The sequence below is a fragment of the Phyllobates terribilis genome, unplaced genomic scaffold (genome assembly GCF_046119375.1).
Source record: "Phyllobates terribilis strain yellow unplaced genomic scaffold, ASM4611937v1 Scaffold_3__8_contigs__length_932513732, whole genome shotgun sequence".
NCBI classification, from domain to species: domain Eukaryota; kingdom Metazoa; phylum Chordata; class Amphibia; order Anura; family Dendrobatidae; genus Phyllobates; species Phyllobates terribilis.
Genome location: NW_027362763.1, coordinates 300,272,366 through 300,293,905, shown reverse-complemented (window position 1 = coordinate 300,293,905; position 21,540 = coordinate 300,272,366). Strand labels below are relative to the sequence as shown.

Here is a 21,540-nt window from a genome sequence, read left to right as displayed (position 1 = left end):
CTATTTCTTGCATGTCTACCATCTTAGACCTCAGTTCACATTGCTTGGTTTTTTGTCTTGTTTGCATTCTGTGCAATTTAAGGGTGTGGCATCCCCTTTGTTGAGCTGATTAGTATATATGTAGCTTACCACGGGCCTAGGTGGTCTGGAGTTGGGACCCGGTCCTATTTGTCTATCCTTTTATATGCATTACTTCAACTTTGATATACAGTAAGGTTTTTAATATAGGCAGTATAGGTACCATCCCAATTTAGGGTCACCTTGCCGCTCGTGGGACGGCTTGTATACTTTTTTTGATCAAAAATAGTTCACTAAGTACCCTATATTTATTATGCAACTTTGTTTTACATTTATATATAATGATGGTAGGGTATGAGATATATTTTTGTCTTTTGTAGGTTTTGCTTCTTTTTGCTAGTGTGAACATGCTCCTATTTCTTGCATGTCTACCATCTTAGACCTCAGTTCACATTGCTTGGTTTTTTGTCTTGTTTGCATTCTGTGCAATTTAAGGGTGTGGCATCCCCTTTGTTGAGCTGATTAGTATATATGTAGCTTACCACGGGCCTAGGTGGTCTGGAGTTGGGACCCGGTCCTATTTGTCTACCCTTTTATATGCATTACTTCAACTTTGATATACAGTAAGGTTTTTAATATAGGCAGTATAGGTACCGTCCCAATTTAGGGTCACCTTGCCGCTGGTGGGACGGCTTGTATACTTTTTTTGATCAATAATAGTTCACTAAGTACCCTATATTTATTATGCAACTTTGCTTTACATTTATATATAATGATGGTAGGGTATGTGATATATTTTTGTCTTTTGTAGGTTTTGCTTCTTTTTGCTAGTGTGAACATGCTCCTATTTCTTGCATGTCTACCATCTTAGACCTCAGTTCACATTGCTTGGTTTTTTGTCTTGTTTGCATTCTGTGCAATTTAAGGGTGTGGCATCCACTTTGTTGAGCTGATTAGTATATATGTAGCTTACCACGGGCCTAGGTGGTCTGGAGTTGGGACCCGGTCCTTTTTGTCTACACTTTTATATGCATTACTTCAACTTTGATATACAGTAAGGTTTTTAATATAGGCAGTATAGGTACCGTCCCAATTTAGGGTCACCTTGCCGCTGGTGGGACGGCTTGTATACTTTTTTTGATCAAAAATAGTTCACTAAGTACCCTATATTTATTATGCAACTTTGCTTTACATTTATATATAATGATGGTAGGGTATGAGATATATTTTTGTCTTTTGTAGGTTTTGCTTCTTTTTGCTAGTGTGAACATGCTCCTATTTCTTGCATGTCTACCATCTTAGACCTCAGTTCACATTGCTTGGTTTTTTGTCTTGTTTGCATTCTGTGCAATTTAAGGGTGTGGCATCCCCTTTGTTGAGCTGATTAGTATATATGTAGCTTACCACGGGCCTAGGTGGTCTGGAGTTGGGACCCGGTCCTAATTGTCTATCCTTTTATATGCATTACTTCAACTTTGATATACAGTAAGGTTTTTAATATAGGCAGTATAGGTACCATCCCAATTTAGGGTCACCTTGCCGCTCGTGGGACGGCTTGTATACTTTTTTTGATCAAAAATAGTTCACTAAGTACCCTATATTTATTATGCAACTTTGTTTTACATTTATATATAATGATGGTAGGGTATGAGATATATTTTTGTCTTTTGTAGGTTTTGCTTCTTTTTGCTAGTGTGAGCATGCTCCTATTTCTTGCATGTCTACCATCTTAGACCTCAGTTCACATTGCTTGGTTTTTTGTCTTGTTTGCATTCTGTGCAATTTAAGGGTGTGGCATCCCCTTTGTTGAGCTGATTAGTATATATGTAGCTTACCACGGGCCTAGGTGGTCTGGAGTTGGGACCCGGTCCTATTTGTCTACCCTTTTATATGCATTACTTCAACTTTGATATACAGTAAGGTTTTTAATATAGGCAGTATAGGTACCGTCCCAATTTAGGGTCACCTTGCCGCTGGTGGGACGGCTTGTATACTTTTTTTGATCAAAAATAGTTCACTAAGTACCCTATATTTATTATGCAACTTTGCTTTACATTTATATATAATGATGGTAGGGTATGAGATATATTTTTGTCTTTTGTAGGTTTTGCTTCTTTTTGCTAGTGTGAACATGCTCCTATTTCTTGCATGTCTACCATCTTAGACCTCAGTTCACATTGCTTGGTTTTTTGTCTTGTTTGCATTCTGTGCAATTTAAGGGTGTGGCATCCCCTTTGTTGAGCTGATTAGTATATATGTAGCTTACCACGGGCCTAGGTGGTCTGGAGTTGGGACCCGGTCCTATTTGTCTACCCTTTTATATGCATTACTTCAACTTTGATATACAGTAAGGTTTTTAATATAGGCAGTATAGGTACCGTCCCAATTTAGGGTCACCTTGCCGCTGGTGGGACGGCTTGTATACTCTTTTGATCAAAAATAGTTCACTAAGTACCCTATATTTATTATGCAACTTTGCTTTACATTTATATATAATGATGGTAGGGTATGAGATATATTTTTGTCTTTTGTAGGTTTTGCTTCATTTTTCTAGTGTGAACATGCACCTATTTCTTGCATGTCTACCATCTTAGACCTCAGTTCACATTGCTTGGTTTTAAGTCCCACACACAGCTAGAAGCCCAATATTTTTTCAGAGCTAGATGCAGACAAAAAATTATTTTGAATTTGCAACCTGATGGAGGTCAGTATAGATGGACTAATAGAGAAAGTCCCACACACTGCTAGAAGGCCAAATAATTTTTCAGAGCTAGATGCAGAAAAAAATTATATTCAGTTTGCAACCTGATGGAGGTCAGTATAGATGGACTAATAGAGAAAGTCCCACACACTGCTAGAAGGCCACATATTTTTTCAGAGGTAGATGCAGAAAAAAATATATTCAGTTTGCAACCTGATGGAGGTCTGTATAGATGGATTAATAGAACAAGTCCCACACACAGCTAGAAGCCCAATATTTTTTCAGAGGTAGATGCAGAAAAAAATATATTCAGTTTGCAACCTGATGGAGGTCAGTATAGATGGGCTAATACAACAAGTCCCACACACAGCTAGAATCCCAATATTTTTTCAGAGGTAGATGCAGAAAAAAATATATTCAGTTTGCAACCTGATGGAGGTCTGTATAGATGGATTAATAGAACAAGTCCCACACACAGCTAGAAGGCCAAATATTTTTTCAGAGGTAGATGCAGATAAAAATTATTTTTAATTTGCAACCTGATGGAGGTCAGTATAGATGGACTAATAGAGAAAGTCCCACACACTGCTAGAAGTCCAAATATTTTTTCAGAGCTAGATGCAGATAAAAATAATATTCAATTTGCAACCTGATGGAGGTCAGTATAGATGGACTAATAGAACAAGTCCCACACACAGCTAGAAGCCCAAATATTTTTTCTGAGGTACTGTAGATGCAGATAAAAATTATTTTTAATTTGCAACCTGATGGAGGTCAGTATAGATGGACTAATACAACAAGTCCCACACACAGCTAGAAGCCCAATATTTTTTCAGAGGTAGATGCAGAAAAAAATATATTCAGTTTGCAACCTGATGGAGGTCTGTATAGATGGATTAATAGAACAAGTCCCACACACAGCTAGAAGCCCAATATTTTTTCAGAGGTAGATGCAGAAAAAAATATATTCAGTTTGCAACCTGATGGAGGTCAGTATAGATGGACTAATACAACAAGTCCCACACACAGCTAGAAGCCCAATATTTTTTCAGAGCTAGATGCAGAAAAAAATTATATTCAATTTGCAACCTGATGGAGGTCAGTATAGATGGACTAATAGAATCATGCTATGCCCAAAAGATTTTACTTCACTAGGTGCAGTAAAAAAATTGGTATTCTATACACAGGTGGTATATCTTGCAACACAGATAGGCTACTCCACTGACTAACACACTCTGCAATAGGCCAAAAAGGATTAGCTTTGCTAGATTCAGCCAAATGCTGTGAAAAAAACTTGCACAGCACTGGCACAGACCTGCCTGGCAAAAACTGATAGGAACTGATGTAACCTAGTCCTGAAAAGGACTCCAATTACTATTAGTCTTTACTCCCACAACCTATCTATTTAAGAGCACAGACCTGCCTGATAAAAGTCATAGGAAATGCTGTAACCTAGTCCTTAAAAGGACTGCAATCACAACTATTCCCTACTCCCAAGCTATCTGTAGATTTGTGCGAAAATTGGCTTGAAATTAACAAGGTATAGCGCACACAGCAACAGCGGTGCCATCTAACACGCAGCTGCAGCAGTGAGAAAATGGTGGCAACGGGGAAAATGGCTTGGTCTTATAGGGCAAGGACATGTGACATACACTGCCAATGACACATGCCCTTGCTTGTGTGAAAAAAAGCACTTCGCTCCGTGTGTGCGCTGCTGATAGGCTGACAGATTGCACCTCCCCACTGTAAATGCGGGAAAGAGAAAAAAAAATGGAGATCTTCATTGTTCCTGCAGAGATCCATCCCCTGCCCCTCCCCCCACCCCGCTGTACACTCAAACTGCGTATTAACATTAATTTTCATCATTACTGAGAAAAAATCCAGTTATGATTTTGGTGCACGAACAGTTATCGAACATAACCTCGAACAGCCGAATTTTTCTCAAATTGTTCGTGTTCGCCGAACGGCTCGAACACCGCCCAAAACAGCTCGAATTTGAGATTGGCGAACAGTTCGAGTAGAACAACGCTCATCTCTACTGCTGACTACGAGACACTGCTACTAGCCCAAAATAATTGGCTGGGTTAGATGCAGTAAAAAAATTTTATTAGATACACAGGCGGTGTAGCTTGATTCACAGCTGGGCTACTACGCTGACTAGCAGACACTGAAGCTTTGGAGCAGACCTCTGATTCCCAGGCTATAGTATGAGTAAACAGCTCTGCAGACTCAACCATCTGCGTTACCCCAAGCCATAGTGTATGCAGTTTCTTACGGTTAAAAGGGGGGGGAGCGACCTGACCCACCTGGAATTGATGATGCCAACGTCATGTAAAACACAGCAAGGGGACTCCAAAAAGAGTCTCCATTTTTTCCCAAAATTGTGGCACAGACACCACTTAAGTGGCATCAATTGCCCCAGAGTTGCTTAAAATGCTTGGTGAGGTGATTTTCCAAAATCCTCGAGCTTTTAGTCTCCCTAGGATGACACAGGGGTAGAAAAGTCCTTGCGGATCCATGATTTGTTCATCTTTATGAACGAGAGTCTGTCTATATTCTCAGTGGACAGCCGCATGCGCTTATCTGTCAGCACACCACCAGCAGCGCTGAACACACGTTCAGAGAGAACGCTGGCTGCGGGGCACGACAAGATCTCCAAGGCGTGAGTGGCGAGCTCAGGCCATTTTTACAGATTGGAATCCCAAAATGAGCAAGGGTTCAGTGACACAGTCATGGCTTCGATGTTCACTTGGAGATACTCCTGTACCATACTCTCTAGGCGTTAACTATGTGTCAGACTTCTTGTCTCCTGTGGCCTTGCAAAGGATGGTCTAAAAAATTGGTGAAACGATTCCACAAAATTGATGTTACCAGCAGATACGGTGTTACTGTTACGGTTTGAGTGATGAAGACTCGACAGTCCCACGGTTGGCAAGTTAGAACTGTGAGATTCACTACGTGCACCATTGGTGTTTTGTGGAAAAGCAGATGTAAGATTCTGTAACAGCCTCTGCTGATACTCCTGCATGGGTGAATCCCTTTCTATGGCAGGAATAATTTCGGCAAATTTACTTTTGTACCGGGATCTAAAAGTGTGGCAACCCAGTAGTCGGGATTACTTTGAATTCTGACAATCCGAGGGTCATGTTGCAGGTAATGCAGCAAGAAGGCACTCATGGGTCTTGTGCATCCAGGAGGACCAAGTCCTTGTTGTGTTGGTGGCGAGGTAAGAATCATGCTTCCTTCCTCTGCCCTCTCACCCCAACCTCGCACAACAGAAATGTGATCAAGGTCTACCTCATCTGATGAGTTTCCATGCCCATCGCCAGTTCATACTCCACTTCTTCCTCGGCTCCTGCACCTTCCTCAACAGTTTGGCTGCTACCATGTGCCCTCGTTAATCCCTCTCCCCCACCCTCGCATGCCTGCCGCCTTGGTGCTGCCGACCGTCTGGACCTTGGAGATGTTAACCCTTCGGCATATGACTCCTCCTGTACTTCCTCCCCCTCCTCTTGTCCCACCACCTGACACCAAATACTGTTTAAAGCATGCTCCAGCATGTAAATGACCGGAATAGTCATGCTGATAATGGCATCGTCAGAACTAAACATCTTCGTCGCCATTTCAAAACTGTGCAGCAGGGTGCATAGGTCCCTGATCTGAGACCACTCCTGTAGCGTGATTTGCCCCACCTCTGGATCTCGCTGGCCCAGGCTATACGTCATAACGTATTGCACCAGGGCTCGTCGGTGCAGCCACAGTCGCTGCAACATGTGCAGAGTTGAATTCCATCTTGTCGGCACATCGCATTTCAGCCGGTGAACTGGCAGGCCCAACGACTTCTGTAGAGATGTAAGTCATTGAGCTTTGGGATGCAAACGGCAGAAGTGAGCGCACAGCGACCGTGCCCTCTGCAGAAAGTTATCTAGTCCAGGATAGTGGGCTAAAAATTGCTGGACAACTAGGTTCAACACGTGAGCCATACAAGGCACGTGTGTGACATTGCCCCGGCGAAGGGCCGCACCCAGGTTTGCTACATTGTCGCACACGTCCTTCTCTGGCTGCAGGTTCAGTGGAGACAACCATTCTTGAAACTCGGTCTCCAGAGCTGACCACAACTCCTCAGCTGTGTGACTCACATTTCCCAGACATTTCAAAGTAAACACCGCCTGATGCCATTGAGCCCTGCTGCCAGCATAGTAAAGAGGTGTGCAGGATTCCTTCGGCGCAGTTAGAACGCGGGTGGCATTACCAGACAGGCTTTGGGTGCAGGTGGAGAACCGAGAGGAGGTTGAGGAGGCAGAAGCAGTGGAGGAACTTCTAGATAAAGAGGATTGACGCACAACTCGTGAGGATGGCAAGACTTAGGCAGCAGCCCCTTGTCCTGCTGTTACAATAGTTACCCAGTGCCCAGCCAGCGACATGTAACGCCCCTGTCCATGCCTACTCGTCCAAGAGTCTGTGGTGAAATGCACCCTGTCACACACAGAGTTTCTCAAGGAAGCGGTGATGTTGTTTGCGACATGCTGGTGTAGCACAGGCACAGGTTTCTTTGAGAAGTAGTGGCGACTGGGCATCTGGTACTGGGGCACTGCGATGGACATAAGGACTTGAAAATCCTCTGTGTTCACCAGGCGGAAATGCAGCATTTCTGTAGCCAACAGCTTGCAGAGGGTGAAATTCAACCTCTTAGCTTTGTCATGGCTAGGAGAAAATGGTCTTTTACTTGTCCACATCTGAGGGACCGAGGGCTTGCTGTTGTGCTTTGATGGGTTTGAGCAGGGTGACCCAGGCAAACTGCCAGTCTGTGAGGAAGATGCAGGTGGACTTGATATGTTGCCTTGATCCAAAGGTGGTGCTCTCGATGTCGGAGAGCGAGCAACACCAGCTGGTGTTTCCACATCCAAATGAACTGGCGACCTGCCAATCACACTGGCTGTTGCGGGTGAAGAGGTGGCAGGTCTGCGTCCAAAAACAAGTGTGACTGCTGTCCCCCCAGTAACAGAGGATGAAAAGGCCACGGATGCACAAGATGGGGCAGACGTTGCTTGGCCTGGCCCGCTAGGCCGCATTGTAGCACAGTGAGCTTCCCACTGCAACTTATGCTTCATATCCATGTGACAGTTCACGCATGAAGTACTCAAACTATGGATTTTTCGGCCTCTACTTGGCTTTTGGTGACAAATGTTACAGATAACATGAGTTGGGTCATCCTTTGCGATCTCAAAAAAGCCCAGGCTATGCAAGGCTTAGAGCCCATGCGACCTGAAGAGCCACCACGACTTGTGGTCAGAGGCAGCGTTGTGGTTGAGGATGCAGTTGTTGACGTGCTTCCAGTACTCCATCTCTGTCCAGGAAGGCGCAACCTAACCTCATTGTCACTAGCATCCTCCTCCACCTCCTCTGCTGACCTCATCGACTGGCTGACTGTGGGTTGACAGTAAGTGGGATCTCCAACCTCGTCATCATCACCCTGTGTGTTCTCACACCCGTCATCCTCAGAGCCAACCTCTTCCTGCCCTGACCGAAATGTCAAGTTGTCGCTCCAGTCAGGTATTTGAGTCTCATCATCATCTTCCTCATTGTCTCCACCAACAGGAGTTAAAGTTTGGGAATGAGGGTCTACATTATGCTAAGAACCTTCTTCATCTGGGCCGGGATCCGACTCATAAACATTCTGCGCATCAGTGCAGATGATTTCCTCGTCTGGATTTACAGAAGCTCTGGAGCAGACCTTTGATTCCCAGGCTATAGTATGAGTAAACAGCTGTGCAGACTCAACCATCTGTGTTACCCCATACTCAGACGGGCAGCTGGAGACTTGGGAGCTGTGAGGAAGCAAGTGCGATTGGGGTGACACCTCTGAGGACTGGAGTATTTGTGATGTTGAAGTTGAGGTGGAGGAGAGCCCACTTGAAGGAGCACTTGATATCCGTTGAAGCACCTGCTGTTTTTGTGCCTCATCTGTAATTTGTAGCGACGAGCGTGTCCGTAACAAAGGGATCATATCACATTGTCCACGAAAAGAAGTAGACATCTTAGTTTGGCTGGAAAATGGTATTTCTTCTACTGATGTTACTGTTGCTTTACCACCTACCCCACGGACACAACCATTTTTTCCCTTTCCAACATGCCTATTCCCCTTTCCACCAGCAGCAGGCCACTCATTTTGGTGGTTAACTAATTGGCAACTCTGTAGTTGTTTGCACAAAAAACGATGGATGGAAACCAAGCATATCTGAGTGGCCCAACTGTTGTACTAGCCCAAAAGGAATGGCTGGGACTGATTCAGTAAAACAATTTTATTAGATACACAGGTGGTGTAGCTTCCTTCACAGATGGGCTACTCCGCTGACTGCGAGACACTGCTACTATGCCGAAAAGGATTTCCTGGGTTAGATGCAGTAAAAAATTGTTATTAGATACACAGGTGGTGTAGCTTGCTTCAGATGGGCTACTCCACTGACTACCAGAGACTTCTACTAGGCCCAAAAGGATTTCCTGGGTTAAATGCAGTAAAAAATTAGAATAAGATACACAGGCGGTGTAGCTTCCTTCACAGGTGGGGTACTCTGCTGACTATGAGAAACTGCTACAATGCCCAAAATGATTTACTGGGTTAAATGCAGTAAAAAATTGTTATTAGATACACAGGTGGTGTAGCTTGCTTCAGATGGACTACTCCACTGACTACCAGACACTGCTACTAGGCCCTAAAAGATTTCCTGGGTTAGATACAGTAAAAAATTAGAATTAGATACACAGGCGGTGTAGCTTCCTTCACAGGTGGGCTACTCCACTGACTTGAGACACTGCTACTAGGCCTAAAAAAATTTCCTGGGTTAGATGCAGTAAAAAATTTGAATTAGATACACAGGCGGTGTAGCTTCCTTCACAGGTGGGCTACTCCGCTGACTACCAGACACTGTTACTTTGCCCAAAAAGATTTCCTGGGTTAGATGCAGTAAAAAATTAGAATTAGATACACAGGCGGTGTGGCTTCCTTCACAGGTGGGCTACTCCACTGACTATGAGACACTGCTACTATGCCCAAAATGATTTACTGGGTTAGATGAAGTAAAAATTTGCTATTAGATACACAGGTGGTGTAGCTTGCTTCAGATGGGCTACTCCACTGACTACCAGACACTTCTACCAGGCCCAAAAAGATTTCCTGGGTTAAATGCAGTAAAAAATTAGAATAAGATAAACAGACGGTGTAGCTTCCTTCACAGGTGGGCTACTCTGCTGATTACCAGACACTGCAAATAGGCCCAAAAAGATTTCCTGGGTTAGATGCAGTAAAAAATTAGAATTAGATACACAGGCGGTGTAGCTTCCTTCACAGGTGAGCTACTCCGCTGACTACGAGAATCTGCCAGTATGCCCAAAATGATTTACTGTGTTAAATGCAGTAAAAAATTGTTATTAGATACACAGGTGGTGTAGCTTGCTTCAGATGGGCTACTCCACTGACTACCAGACACTGCTACTAGGCCCAAAAGGATTTCCTGGGTTAGATGCAGTAAAAAATTAGAATTAGATACACAGGCGGTGTAGCTTCCTTCACAGGTGGGCTACTCCGCTGACTACAAGACACTGCTACTAGGCCTAAAAAGATTTCCTGGGTTATATGCAGTAAAAAATTAGTATTAGATACACAGGCAGTGTAGCTTCCTTCACAGGTGGGCTACTCCGCTGACTACCAGACACTGCTACTATGCCCAAAAAGATTTCCTGGGTTAGATGCAGTAAAAAATTAGAATAAGATACACAGGCGGTGTAGCTTCCTTCACAGGTGGGCTACTCCGCTGACTACCAGACACTGCTACTAGGCACAAAAAGATTTCCTGGGTTACATGCAGTAAAAAAATAGAATTAGATACACAGGCGGTGTAGCTTCCTTCACAGGTGGGCTATTCCGCTGACTACGAGACACTGCTACTATGCCCAAATTGATTTCCTGTGTTAGATGCAGTAACAAATTGTTATTAGACACACAGGTGGTGTAGCTTGCTTCAGATGGGCTACTCCACTGACTACCAGACACTGCTACTAGGCCCAAAAGGATTTCCTTGGTTAGATGCAGTAAAAAATTAGAATTTGATACACAGGCGGTGTAGCTTCCTTCACAGGTGGGCTACTCCGCTGACTACCAGACACTGCTTATAGCCTCAAAAAGATTTCCTGGATTAGATGCAGTAAAAAATTAGAATTAGATACACAGACGGTGTAGCTTCCTTCACAGGTGGGCTACTAAGCTGATTACGAGACACTAATACTAGGCCCAAAATGATTTCCTGGGTTAGATGCAGTAAAAAATTAGAAAAAAATACACAGGCGGTGTAGCTTCCTTCACAGGCGGGCTACTCCGCTGACTACGAGACAATGCTAGTAGGCCCATAAAGATTTCCTGGGTTAAATGCAGTAAAAAATTAGAATTAGATACACAGGCAGTGTAGCTTCCTTCACAGGTTGGCTACTCAGCTGACTACCAGACACTGCTACTAGGCCCAAAATGATTTCCTGGGTTAGATGCAGTAAAAAATTTGAATTAGATACACAGGCGGTGTAGCTTCCTTCACAGGTGGTCTTCTCCGCTGACTACCAGACACTGCTACTATATCCAAAATGATTTACTGGATTAGATGCAGTAAAAAATTAGAATTAGATACACAGGTGGTGTAGCTTGCTTTAGATGGGCTGCTCCACTTACTATCAGACACTGCTACAGGCCCAAAAGGATTGGCTGAGCTACATTTTGCCAAATGCTTTGAAAAACACTTGCACACCACTGGCACAGACCTACCTGGCAAAAAGTGCTATGAACTGCTGTAACCTAGCCCTCAAAAGAGCTGCAATTAGAACTAGTCCCTACTCCCTAAACCTATCTCTATATGTAACTGGAAATTCACTCTCAATTCACACAGTTATACTGTATAGCGCCCATAGCAGCAGTGGTGTCGTCTAACACTCAGCTGCAGCAGTGAGAAAATCGTGGCAATGGGGAAAATGGCTGCGTCTTATAGGACAAGGACATGTGACATACACAGCCAATGACACATGCCCTTGCTTGTGTGAAAAATGCACTTCGCCGCGTGTCTGCGCTGCTGATAGGCTGACAGACTGCACCGCCCAACTGTAAATGCGGGAAAGAAAAAAAAAATGGAGATCAGCATTATTTCTGCAGAGATCCATCCCCTGTCCCTCCCCCCGCCTCCTCTACACTGAAACTGTCTATTAACATCGATTAACAGTATTACTGTGAAAAAATCCTGTTACGCTTTTGGTGCACGAACAGTTATCGAACATATCCTCGAACAGCCAAATTTTTAGCAAATCATTCGAGTTCATCAAACGACTCGAACACCACCCAAAACAGTTCGAATTTGAGATTGGCGAACAGTTCGAGTCGAACACCGCTCATCTCTACTTCTGAAATGAAGCAATTGAAAAATATATATTTAAAATGCTCGGTTGCTCGAAGCTCGGGTCCAGCACATTGGAATACTCGGGTGCTCGACCCGAGCAACGAGCCCAATGTAAGTCTATGGGAAACTCGTGCATTTTTCTGGTGGTTCCCCCCGGAGGTCTACAGAAGGTCAAAAATTGCCCAAACCGATGGGATCGGTGCTCAATTAAACATCAGGCAGGCAGGGTATATAGGAGGGTGCATGAAAAACATAGCAGGGCAATTGGAACACAATAGTGCCCTGCGATTTTCATGCACACGTCTCTTTAAAAAAGCCGGCAATTCATTAGCGGCATACATCGGTACCCGACAATTTTGAACAGAAAGAATAGAGCATCATACATAGATTAGATAGATAGAAACATGTCAGTCATATATAATAAGTACAGTGATAGTGTTGATTACTGTACTTGTCATTTAGTGTTAAAATAAAGGATTTATTAAAAAAAAATTGGCGTGGGGTTCCCCGTAATTTTAGTCTCTAGCGGAGGTTAAGTAGACAGCTGGGGCAGATGTTTGAAACCTGGGAAGGGGGTAATACCCACGGAGCTTCTGAGGCTACTAATATCAGCCCTCAGCTGAATACCTAGCCTTTACTAGCTATTAAAATGAGGGACCCAAAAAAAAAATGATGTGGGGTCCCCCCTATTTTAATAGCTAGCAAAGCCTAGGCAGACACCTGGGGGATGATATTAATAGCCCAGGAAGGGTGCCATGAATATTGGCCCCCTCCCAGGCGAGAAAAAACAGCAGTCAGCCGCCCCAGAAATGGCGCATCCTTAGGATGCGCCAATTCTGGCACTTAGCCTTGCTCTTCCCACTGCCCTCTAGCGGTGGCAGTGGGGTAATAGGGCTGGGGTTGATGTCAGCTTATAATGCCAGCTGACATCAAGCCAAGGTTAGTAATGGAGAGGCGACTATGAGACACCCCCATTACTAACCCCATAGTCAAAGTTAAAAAAAAACACAAACACCCAGAATAAAGTCCTTTAATTGAAATAAACATACAATTTTTTAGTGTTCTAAATTAAACCATACTTACCATCACGCCCATTCCAGCTGAAGCCAACGATCTCCTGCAATAAAAATAAAATAATAAACCAACCTCATCCTTACCTTTCCATGGTTCCCAGGACGGCTCCAGTTCTGCTACATTCACATGACAGGCTGGATCGCAGCCGAAAGCTGCCATCCAGCTTGCCATGCTGCAGACACTGAGAAGCGCAGGCATGCTTGCGCTCCTCAGGGTCTGGCAGTGACAACATCCAGATGAGCCGAGTTCATGTCCAATGAACTTAGCTCACCCCATGCACATCACTGACAGCGTGGGAGACTTCTCCTGCGCTCAGCGCTTGAGCAAGAGAATTCTCCCACGCTGGGATGGCATTGAGATGACAGGTTGGATCGCAGCTGAGAGCTGTCATCCAGCATGCCATCCTTCATAGACACTGCAGAGCGCAGGCATGCTTGCGCTCTGCAGTGTCTCTGAAGGATGAAAAGCTGGATGGCAGCGCTCAGCTGCGATCCAGCCTGTCATCTCAATGCCATCCCAGCGTGGGAGAATTCTCCTGCTCAAGCGCTGAGCGCAGGAGAATTCTCCCACGCTGTCAGTGACGTGCATGAAGTGAGCTGAGTTCATTGGAAATGAACTCGGCTCATCTGGATGCCGTCACAGCCAGACACTGAGGAGCGCAAGCATGCCTGCACTTCTCAGTGTCTGCGGCATGGCAAGCTGGATGGCAGCTTTCGGCTGCGATCCAGCCTGTCATGTGAATGTAGCAGAGCTGGAGCCGTCTTGGGAACCATGGAAAGGTAAGGATGAGGTTGCTTTATTATTTTACTTTTATTGCAGAAGACATTGGCTTCAGCTGGAATGGGCGTGATGGTAAGTATGGTTTAATTTAGAACATTAAAAAATAGTGTGTTTATTTCAATTAAATGACTTTATTCTGGGTGTTTGTGTTTTTTGAACTTTGACTATGGGGTTAGTAATGGGGGTGTCTTATTGACGCCTCTCCATTACTAACCTGGGCTTGATGTCAGCTGGCATTATAAGCTGACATCAACCCCAGCCCTATTACCCCACTGCCACCACTACAGGGCAGTGGGAAGAGCGAGGCTAAGTGCCAGAATTGGCGCATCCTATGGATGCGCCATTTCTGGGGCGGCTGACGGCTGGTATTTCTAGCCTGGGAGGTGACAATATTCATGGCACTCTTCCTGGGCTATTAATATCTGCCCCCAGCTGTCTGCCTAGCCTTTGCTAGCTATTAAAATAGGGGGGACCCCAAGTAATTTTTTTTTTCGCTGGTCCCCCATTTTAATAGCTAGTAAAGGCTAGGTATTCAGCAGGGGGCTGATATTAGTAGCCTGGGAAGCTCCGTGGGTATTACCCCCATCCCAGGCTTCAAACATCATCCCCAGCTTTCTGCTTAACCTCCGCTAGAGACTAAAATTACGGGGAACCCTATGCCAATTTTTTTTTTAATAAATCCTTTATTTTAATGCTAAATGACAAATACAGTAACCAACACTATCACTGTACTTATTATATCTGTGACTGATATGTTTCTATCTATCTAATCTATGTGTGATGCTGTATTCTTTCTTTTCTAATTTGTCGGGTACCGATGTATGCCGCTGATGAATTGCCGGCCAGCTTTTTTAAAGAGACCAGTGCATGAAAACACTATTATTTTTTTTTTACTAAATCCTTTATTTTAACACTAAATAACAAGTACAGTTACCAACACTGTCATTGTACTTAGAAACATGTCAGTCACATATATAATATCTATCTAATCTATGTGTGATGCTCTATTCTTTCTGTTCTAAATTGTCAGGTACCGGTGTATGCCGCTGCTGAATTGCCGGCTTTTCATGTTTCACTGTGAGCACTGTTCCCATCAATTTGAGCAATCACTGTAATGCCACAACCACCATGGCTGTGACATTACAGTGAGTGGCAGACAATTACTGCATGATTGGTGCTCTAAATAGCGCCAAACATGCAGGACGGGGACCCGTGCTCCCGCCCGAGCATATTGAAAGTACTCGGCGAGCTCCGAGCATCTCGAGTACTGAGATGCTCGGGCGAGTACCGAGCAGTGGTGAGCATGCTCGCTCATCACTAATATTTAGTCTACAAAGCCAAATTAGGCCTTGTCCTTGTCCTGTCAGCAGGATTGTGCTTAGTAAATCACACACACTGTCAGGTGGGTGCCATTGTACTGAGTAAAATGATACCTTTGTTGATTAAATCCATCCAGTGGTTCTTTTATAATCTTTATTTTCATTTCTGACATAATGATGTGCATGTGCTCTGCTGCTCTCATTATGAATTTATGTATGCCTATCTCTGCCTTATGACAGGTCACTGTGCTTTCAGTGAGCTGCCTACTGTTTTAAATACTGACTGTGTAATTTGGGTGTCATATTGAAATTTACATTCCCCCAAAATGGCCGTGGTTTCAACTGAGAAATGCTACTGCACAAGCAGCGGGGGCCATATTGCTGCAGGGAAATTTCATTTTCCTCTAGCAAATGGCACCCGCGCTTGCGCAGTAGCATTTCTCGGTTGCTGAGAGATGCTACTGCACATGCGCAGTGCTATATTGCTACACCCAAATTCTATTTCCAAATGCAAAATGGCGCCCACGCGTGCGCAGTAGCATCTCTCAGCAAACGAGAGATGCTACTGCACATGCGCTGACCGCTGTGGCCATTTTGGGGGAATGCAAATTTCAGTATGACACCCAAATACTGAAAGCACAGTGACCTGTCACAAGGCAGAGATAGGAATACATGAATACATAATGAGAGCACCAGAGCACATGCCTATCATTATGTCAGAAATGAAAATAAAGATTGTAAAAGAACCACTAGATAGATTTCATCAACAAATGGTATCATTTTACTCAGTATAACGGCGCTCACCTGACAGTGTGTGTGGTTTACTAAGCACAATCCTGCTGACAGGTGCTCTTTAAAGAAGCACTGCCATCAAAGTTTTTATCCTCTTAATATATTGCAATCATCATATTATATAGCACTGTGTACTTACAATTGCTCATTTTGCCTTTCTATCCAGCTAATTCTTCTATTTTCTCTGCTCTATGTAGAAACAGGAAGTCTCTTGTCCTTGCATGAATCATTCCCCTCTTCAACTCCGGACCCAGATGCTGCACTTCTCGCCTATGCCAGGGAGTTTTGCAGAGACTTATGACTCATAGAAGGAAAAGAGACTTCCTGTTTCTACATAGAGCTTAGAAGGATTCAGCTAGTCAGTTTTTAATTATGTGATGTCATAGACCTAATGGAAAACAGGAGAATTAGCTGCATAGAAGGGCAAAATGAGCTATTTTAAGAACACATTGCTATATAATATGATAATAGCAATATATTAAGAGAATAAAAATTTTGATGCGAGTCTTCTTTAAGAGGTAATGATGTAGTTGAGTTACCGTAGCTATCATAGATGCACATTACAACAGTAGTAAAGGACAGGCAAAACAAAGGTGCTGGCTGAGTTTTACACTTTCCAATGACAATTAGGTGGCAAAGTTTACCAGTAGTGTGTTAAAAGATTCGATTTAGTTTATTCTATTAATTCACTTAATACATTGTGTAATGTTTATTACCTGAAAAATCCAGGAGGAGAGGAACTAGTCAGGAAGTTCTTTTCCATATTTTGTAAAATATCATTTAACATTCTGACTCTTATGGGGTCCCTTTCTTTGGGGTCATTTGCTGGCCTCATTTCATTAGATTGGAACAATTGTGCAGTTTCTCTTAAATGCTTTGCCATTTCTATTAAATCAGTAGGAATATCATCACCTAAAATCAGATAACAGTATTAACAATTACTATCATTAAATATTTCTCAGATTAACCGATTAGTAATACCAATATAATTCAAGATTTATTTGGTCAGAATATTCAAATGTACAAATAACACTCCCTACCCAAGTAAAGATATTTGATTTATGTAGATTTTGTAACAGAAATGTATAGTTGCTGTTCTGGAAATATGAGAAGAGAACGTTTTTATGTGTTTTGAATTACATGGCGCAGCACATCCAGTGATAAAATTGTTGAATTTACACCGATAACAAAATGGAAACACTGTAAAAGGATAACACCTATAAATTATGTTAACATGCTGTTTCATATTAAATAACTTTATTTATGGGGTAAAATGCCTTCAGTTTTAATAAGGCAGGAAATAGGATCTGCATAAAAGTAATAAATATATTGTATCCCTAAACAATGAAGTCCATTTTTCCAAATAAATAAAAGCACAGTTAATAGCTGGTTTGACACAGCACTAAATTTGGCCCTAAGTATGTCCAGAAGAATAAAGTATGTAATGGCAAAGTCCTTGGAGCTTCTAAGATTAGTTCTGCAGATTTTAATACTTTGCAAAAACTTAAATAAAGGTAAAGAGGAAAAAAAAAGAGAGAATGTACATTTTAAACATGAACAGCTATAAACATGGGTTACTGATTTGGACTAATGCATAATGTTTTACCCATTTATTTGTATATCCTATTTCAACAATATTTTCAACTAATATTCTGCCTTTATCATCTGACATTTAAAAGGAATCTGTCAACAAAATTTCATACCACAAACTATTTATACGTGCATATATCACTTTCAAACACAAGTACAGTAATAACTTTACCTAGACAGTCTATTATTAAGAAATCAGCATTTAATTTGATATGCAAATGAGGCTACAGATTTGAAGCATGTGCTACCCTGGCTTTATTCCCCACCCAGCACTGCCTCTTCCTGCTTGACAGATAGTCTATATGCTATGTGACTTCAGGAAAAGGAGCCATCAATCAAGCAGAAGGAGGTGCCGCTGGGCAGGCAATAGAGCTGGAGTGGCAAGGCTTCAGATCTACAGCCTCATTAGCATATCAAATGCTTATTTCTCAGTAACGGAGGAGCGAACTGGCCATGAAACATGAGAAGCAATGGAATCAAACTAAAAGGAAGATGATACAGATTAAATATTAGAAAAACATTTTGACAGTGAGGGTGATCACTGAGTCGAACAGGCTGCCACAAGAGGTGGGGAGTTCTCCTTCAATGGAAGTCCTTAAACAGAGGCTGGACAGACAGCTGTCTGAGATGGTTTAGTGACTCCTGCATTGAGCAGAGGGTTGGACATGATGACCCTGGAGGCTCCTTCCAACTCTAACTTTCTATGATTCTATGTAAAGATATTGCTGGACTTGTCTTTGAAAGAGCTGTGTATAAATGGCTGTGTCTGACTGTGTACAGAACATGATCTGATCATACCACAGCTCCTGGACAGGGGAGGAAGCAAAAGAGTATACAGACATTTCAGCAGGGAATCACAGCTGACTCTTTCTTTGAAGTAAAACATTGTTTAAAAACAGGCAGGGAATTTTTTTACCTCAAAGAAAGAAACATCTGTGATCCCCTGCTGTAATGCCTGTATTGTCTGTTATTTCCCCCCTGCCCAGGAGATGTGGTATAATCAGACCATGTTCCTGCACGGTCAGACACAGCCATTACACAGGGAAACAATTACAAAATTATCTCAGCACAGGAACATTTTATTTAAACTCATCCAATTGTGGAACTTAAAATTATTCCAAGATCTATTGATTAAAATCAACTTTTGTTCTTGGGAAAACCCCTTTAAAGCATTCAAAATAAAGCTGTCTGTTCTGATGACACACCAACTCAAAATATTATTTACCTTTTTGTCTTAATAAAAATGTTTCATACATTATTAAATCACATAAAATCTTGAAAAATAGGTGTAAACTAGATCCAGCGTATCCAAAATACCACATAGATATAATTTGAGCAATAAAGTGTGATGTGGTCTTGTTTTTTCTGCATTGTTTCCGAGAAGAACATCTCAGTCTCTCTAAAAAACACGGAGAGCACTGACTAATCTTTAAATGATATGCTGGAGACACCAGCAGATTCTGCTGACCTAATTACCTGCAGCATGGTTACATAAGATTGTAAAATAGAAGAAATAAGTATATTAATGAGATTGGCCCTAAGCAAACTACTTGTGTGATCTGCATCTTGGGATGCATAACTACTAGCTACAGCATTTTTCCTACATTTATAGCTTATCTGGCTGTGAGGTAAAGAGTGGCTTACATAGAATTTAGAAAGAGGTGTCACAAATCTGCTATTACTATAAATGTTTCTTTGGGCTATATTCAGTAAACTTTAAAGATGTTATGCTTAATAAAGTAATTTGTAAGTTTTTTCCCTGAAGGAAACATGCAATATAATGTAACCCTCAGTGTGCTGTCTAACTAGTATTTAAAATATGGCTTATTATCCCCCTAGGTGAAAACTAAGTGTAAGAAAAGACCTCGAGCATTTCATCACCATATAAAACGGAACTGTCCAACTTAGCATTCACTTTCCATAATGTCAGCATTAGTGTAACTAATGATTAATGAGAGCAGTAGTTGTACAGGAATTCATACATTTGTAGGCAATAATCTTGCACATTATTTTTTACACTTATTTATACATTCTTTTCAGATTTTTACAACATTTAATAATGATAAATTAGCACTTATAAATGTTAATATATTAAAGGAACCTTTGATCGTTCATGTTTCTATGTAGTTTCTATGGAGTTTGATGCAGAGTTAAAAAGGGAAGATTGCAAAATGAACGACTTCACTTGAAAATTGCACATTTGCTTTTCACTTATGGTACTAAAATGCAGTTTGCTATAGAAGTAGTTCTATGAATATTTCTAGGAACTGTGAATATATATATATATATATATATATATATATATATATATATATATATATATATATATATATATATATATATATATATATATATATATATATATATATATATATACATACAGCTGTGCTCAAAAGTTTACATACCCCGGCAAAATTTTTCCTTTCTTGGCCTTGTTTCAGAGAATATGAATGATAAAAAAAAAATACTTTTTCTCCACTCATGGTTATTGGTTGGGTGAAATCATTTATTGACAAACTACTGTGCTTTCTCTTTTTAAATCTTAATGACAACCAAAAGCATCCAAATGACCCTGATCAAAAGTTCACATACCCCAGTTCTTAATACCGTGTATTGCCCCCTCTATTATTAATTACAGCTTTAAGTCTTTTGTGGTAGTTGTGGATGAACTACTTTAATTTCTCAGATGGTAAAGCTGCCCATTCTTCTGGGCAAAAAGCCTCCAGTTCCTGTAAATTCTTGGGCTGTCTTGCATGCTTGCGTGCTTGAGATCTCACCAGAGTGGCTCAATGATATTGAGGTCAGGAGACTGAGATGGCAACTCCAGAACCTTCACTTTGTTCTGCTGTAGCCAATGACAGGTCGATTTTGCCTTGTGTTTTGAATTGTTGTCATGTTGGAACGTTCAAGTACGTCCCATGTGCAGCTTCCAGGCTGATGAGTGCAAATTTGCCTCCAGTATTTGCTGATAAAGTGCTGCATTCATCTTTCTTTCAACTTTTACTAAGCTTCCTGTGCCTTTGTAGCTCACACATCCCCAAAACATCAGTGACCCACCTCCATGCTTTACTGAAGGAATGGTGTTCCTTTCATCATAGTCCTTGTTGACCTCTCTCCAAATGCAATCTTTATGGTTGTGGCCAGAAAGTTCAATCTTGGTCTCATCACTCCAAATTACCATGTTCCAGAAGTTTTGAGGCTTATCTCTGTGCTGTTTGGCATATTGTAGGAGAGATACTTTGTAGCATTTGCGCAGTAATGGCTTTCTTCTGGTGACTCTACCATGCAGCCAATTTTTCTTCAAGTGCCTCCTTATTGTGCATCTTGAAACAGCCACACCGCTAGTTTTCAGAGCATCATGAATTTCAGCTGATGTTATTTATGGGATTTTCTTTGCATCCTGAACTATTTTCCGGGCAGTTGTGGTCAAAATCTTTGTTGGTCTACCTGACCGTGGTTTGGTTTTTACAGAGCCCCTGATTTTCCAGTTCTTAATCACAGTTTGAATGCTGCTGAATGGCATGATCAATTCCTTGGATATTTTTTTGTATCACTTTCCTGTGTTACACAGTTCAACTACCTTTTCCCATAGATCCGTTGACAATTCTTTTGCTTTCCCCATGACTCACAATCCAGAAACGTCAGGGGCTGGATGAAAGATGCAAGAGTCATTCTGGATCACAGAAACTAACTCAGCTTTTATGCACACAACACTGATTACAAGCAAACCGGTCACAGGTGAGGATGTTTTCTTTAGTAGCCATTTAAACCCATTTATGTCAAATTCTGTGCATGTTATCAGGCTAAAATCACCAGGGTATGTGAACTTTTGATC

General features: G+C 42.1%; 1 protein-coding gene across 5 annotated transcripts in view; it reads right to left on the bottom strand.

Annotated features, from left to right (window-relative positions):
• The window catches only part of NAALADL2 (N-acetylated alpha-linked acidic dipeptidase like 2), a 1,725,756-nt gene that overhangs the window by 150,370 nt on the left and 1,553,846 nt on the right, over positions 1-21,540 (bottom strand). For all 5 annotated transcript variants that reach the window (XM_073674925.1, XM_073674926.1, XM_073674927.1 and 2 more), the window contains one exon: positions 16,832-17,027. In XM_073674925.1, coding sequence (XP_073531026.1) covers positions 16,832-17,027 — 196 coding nt within the window. The remainder of the gene's footprint in view (positions 1-16,831; positions 17,028-21,540) is intronic.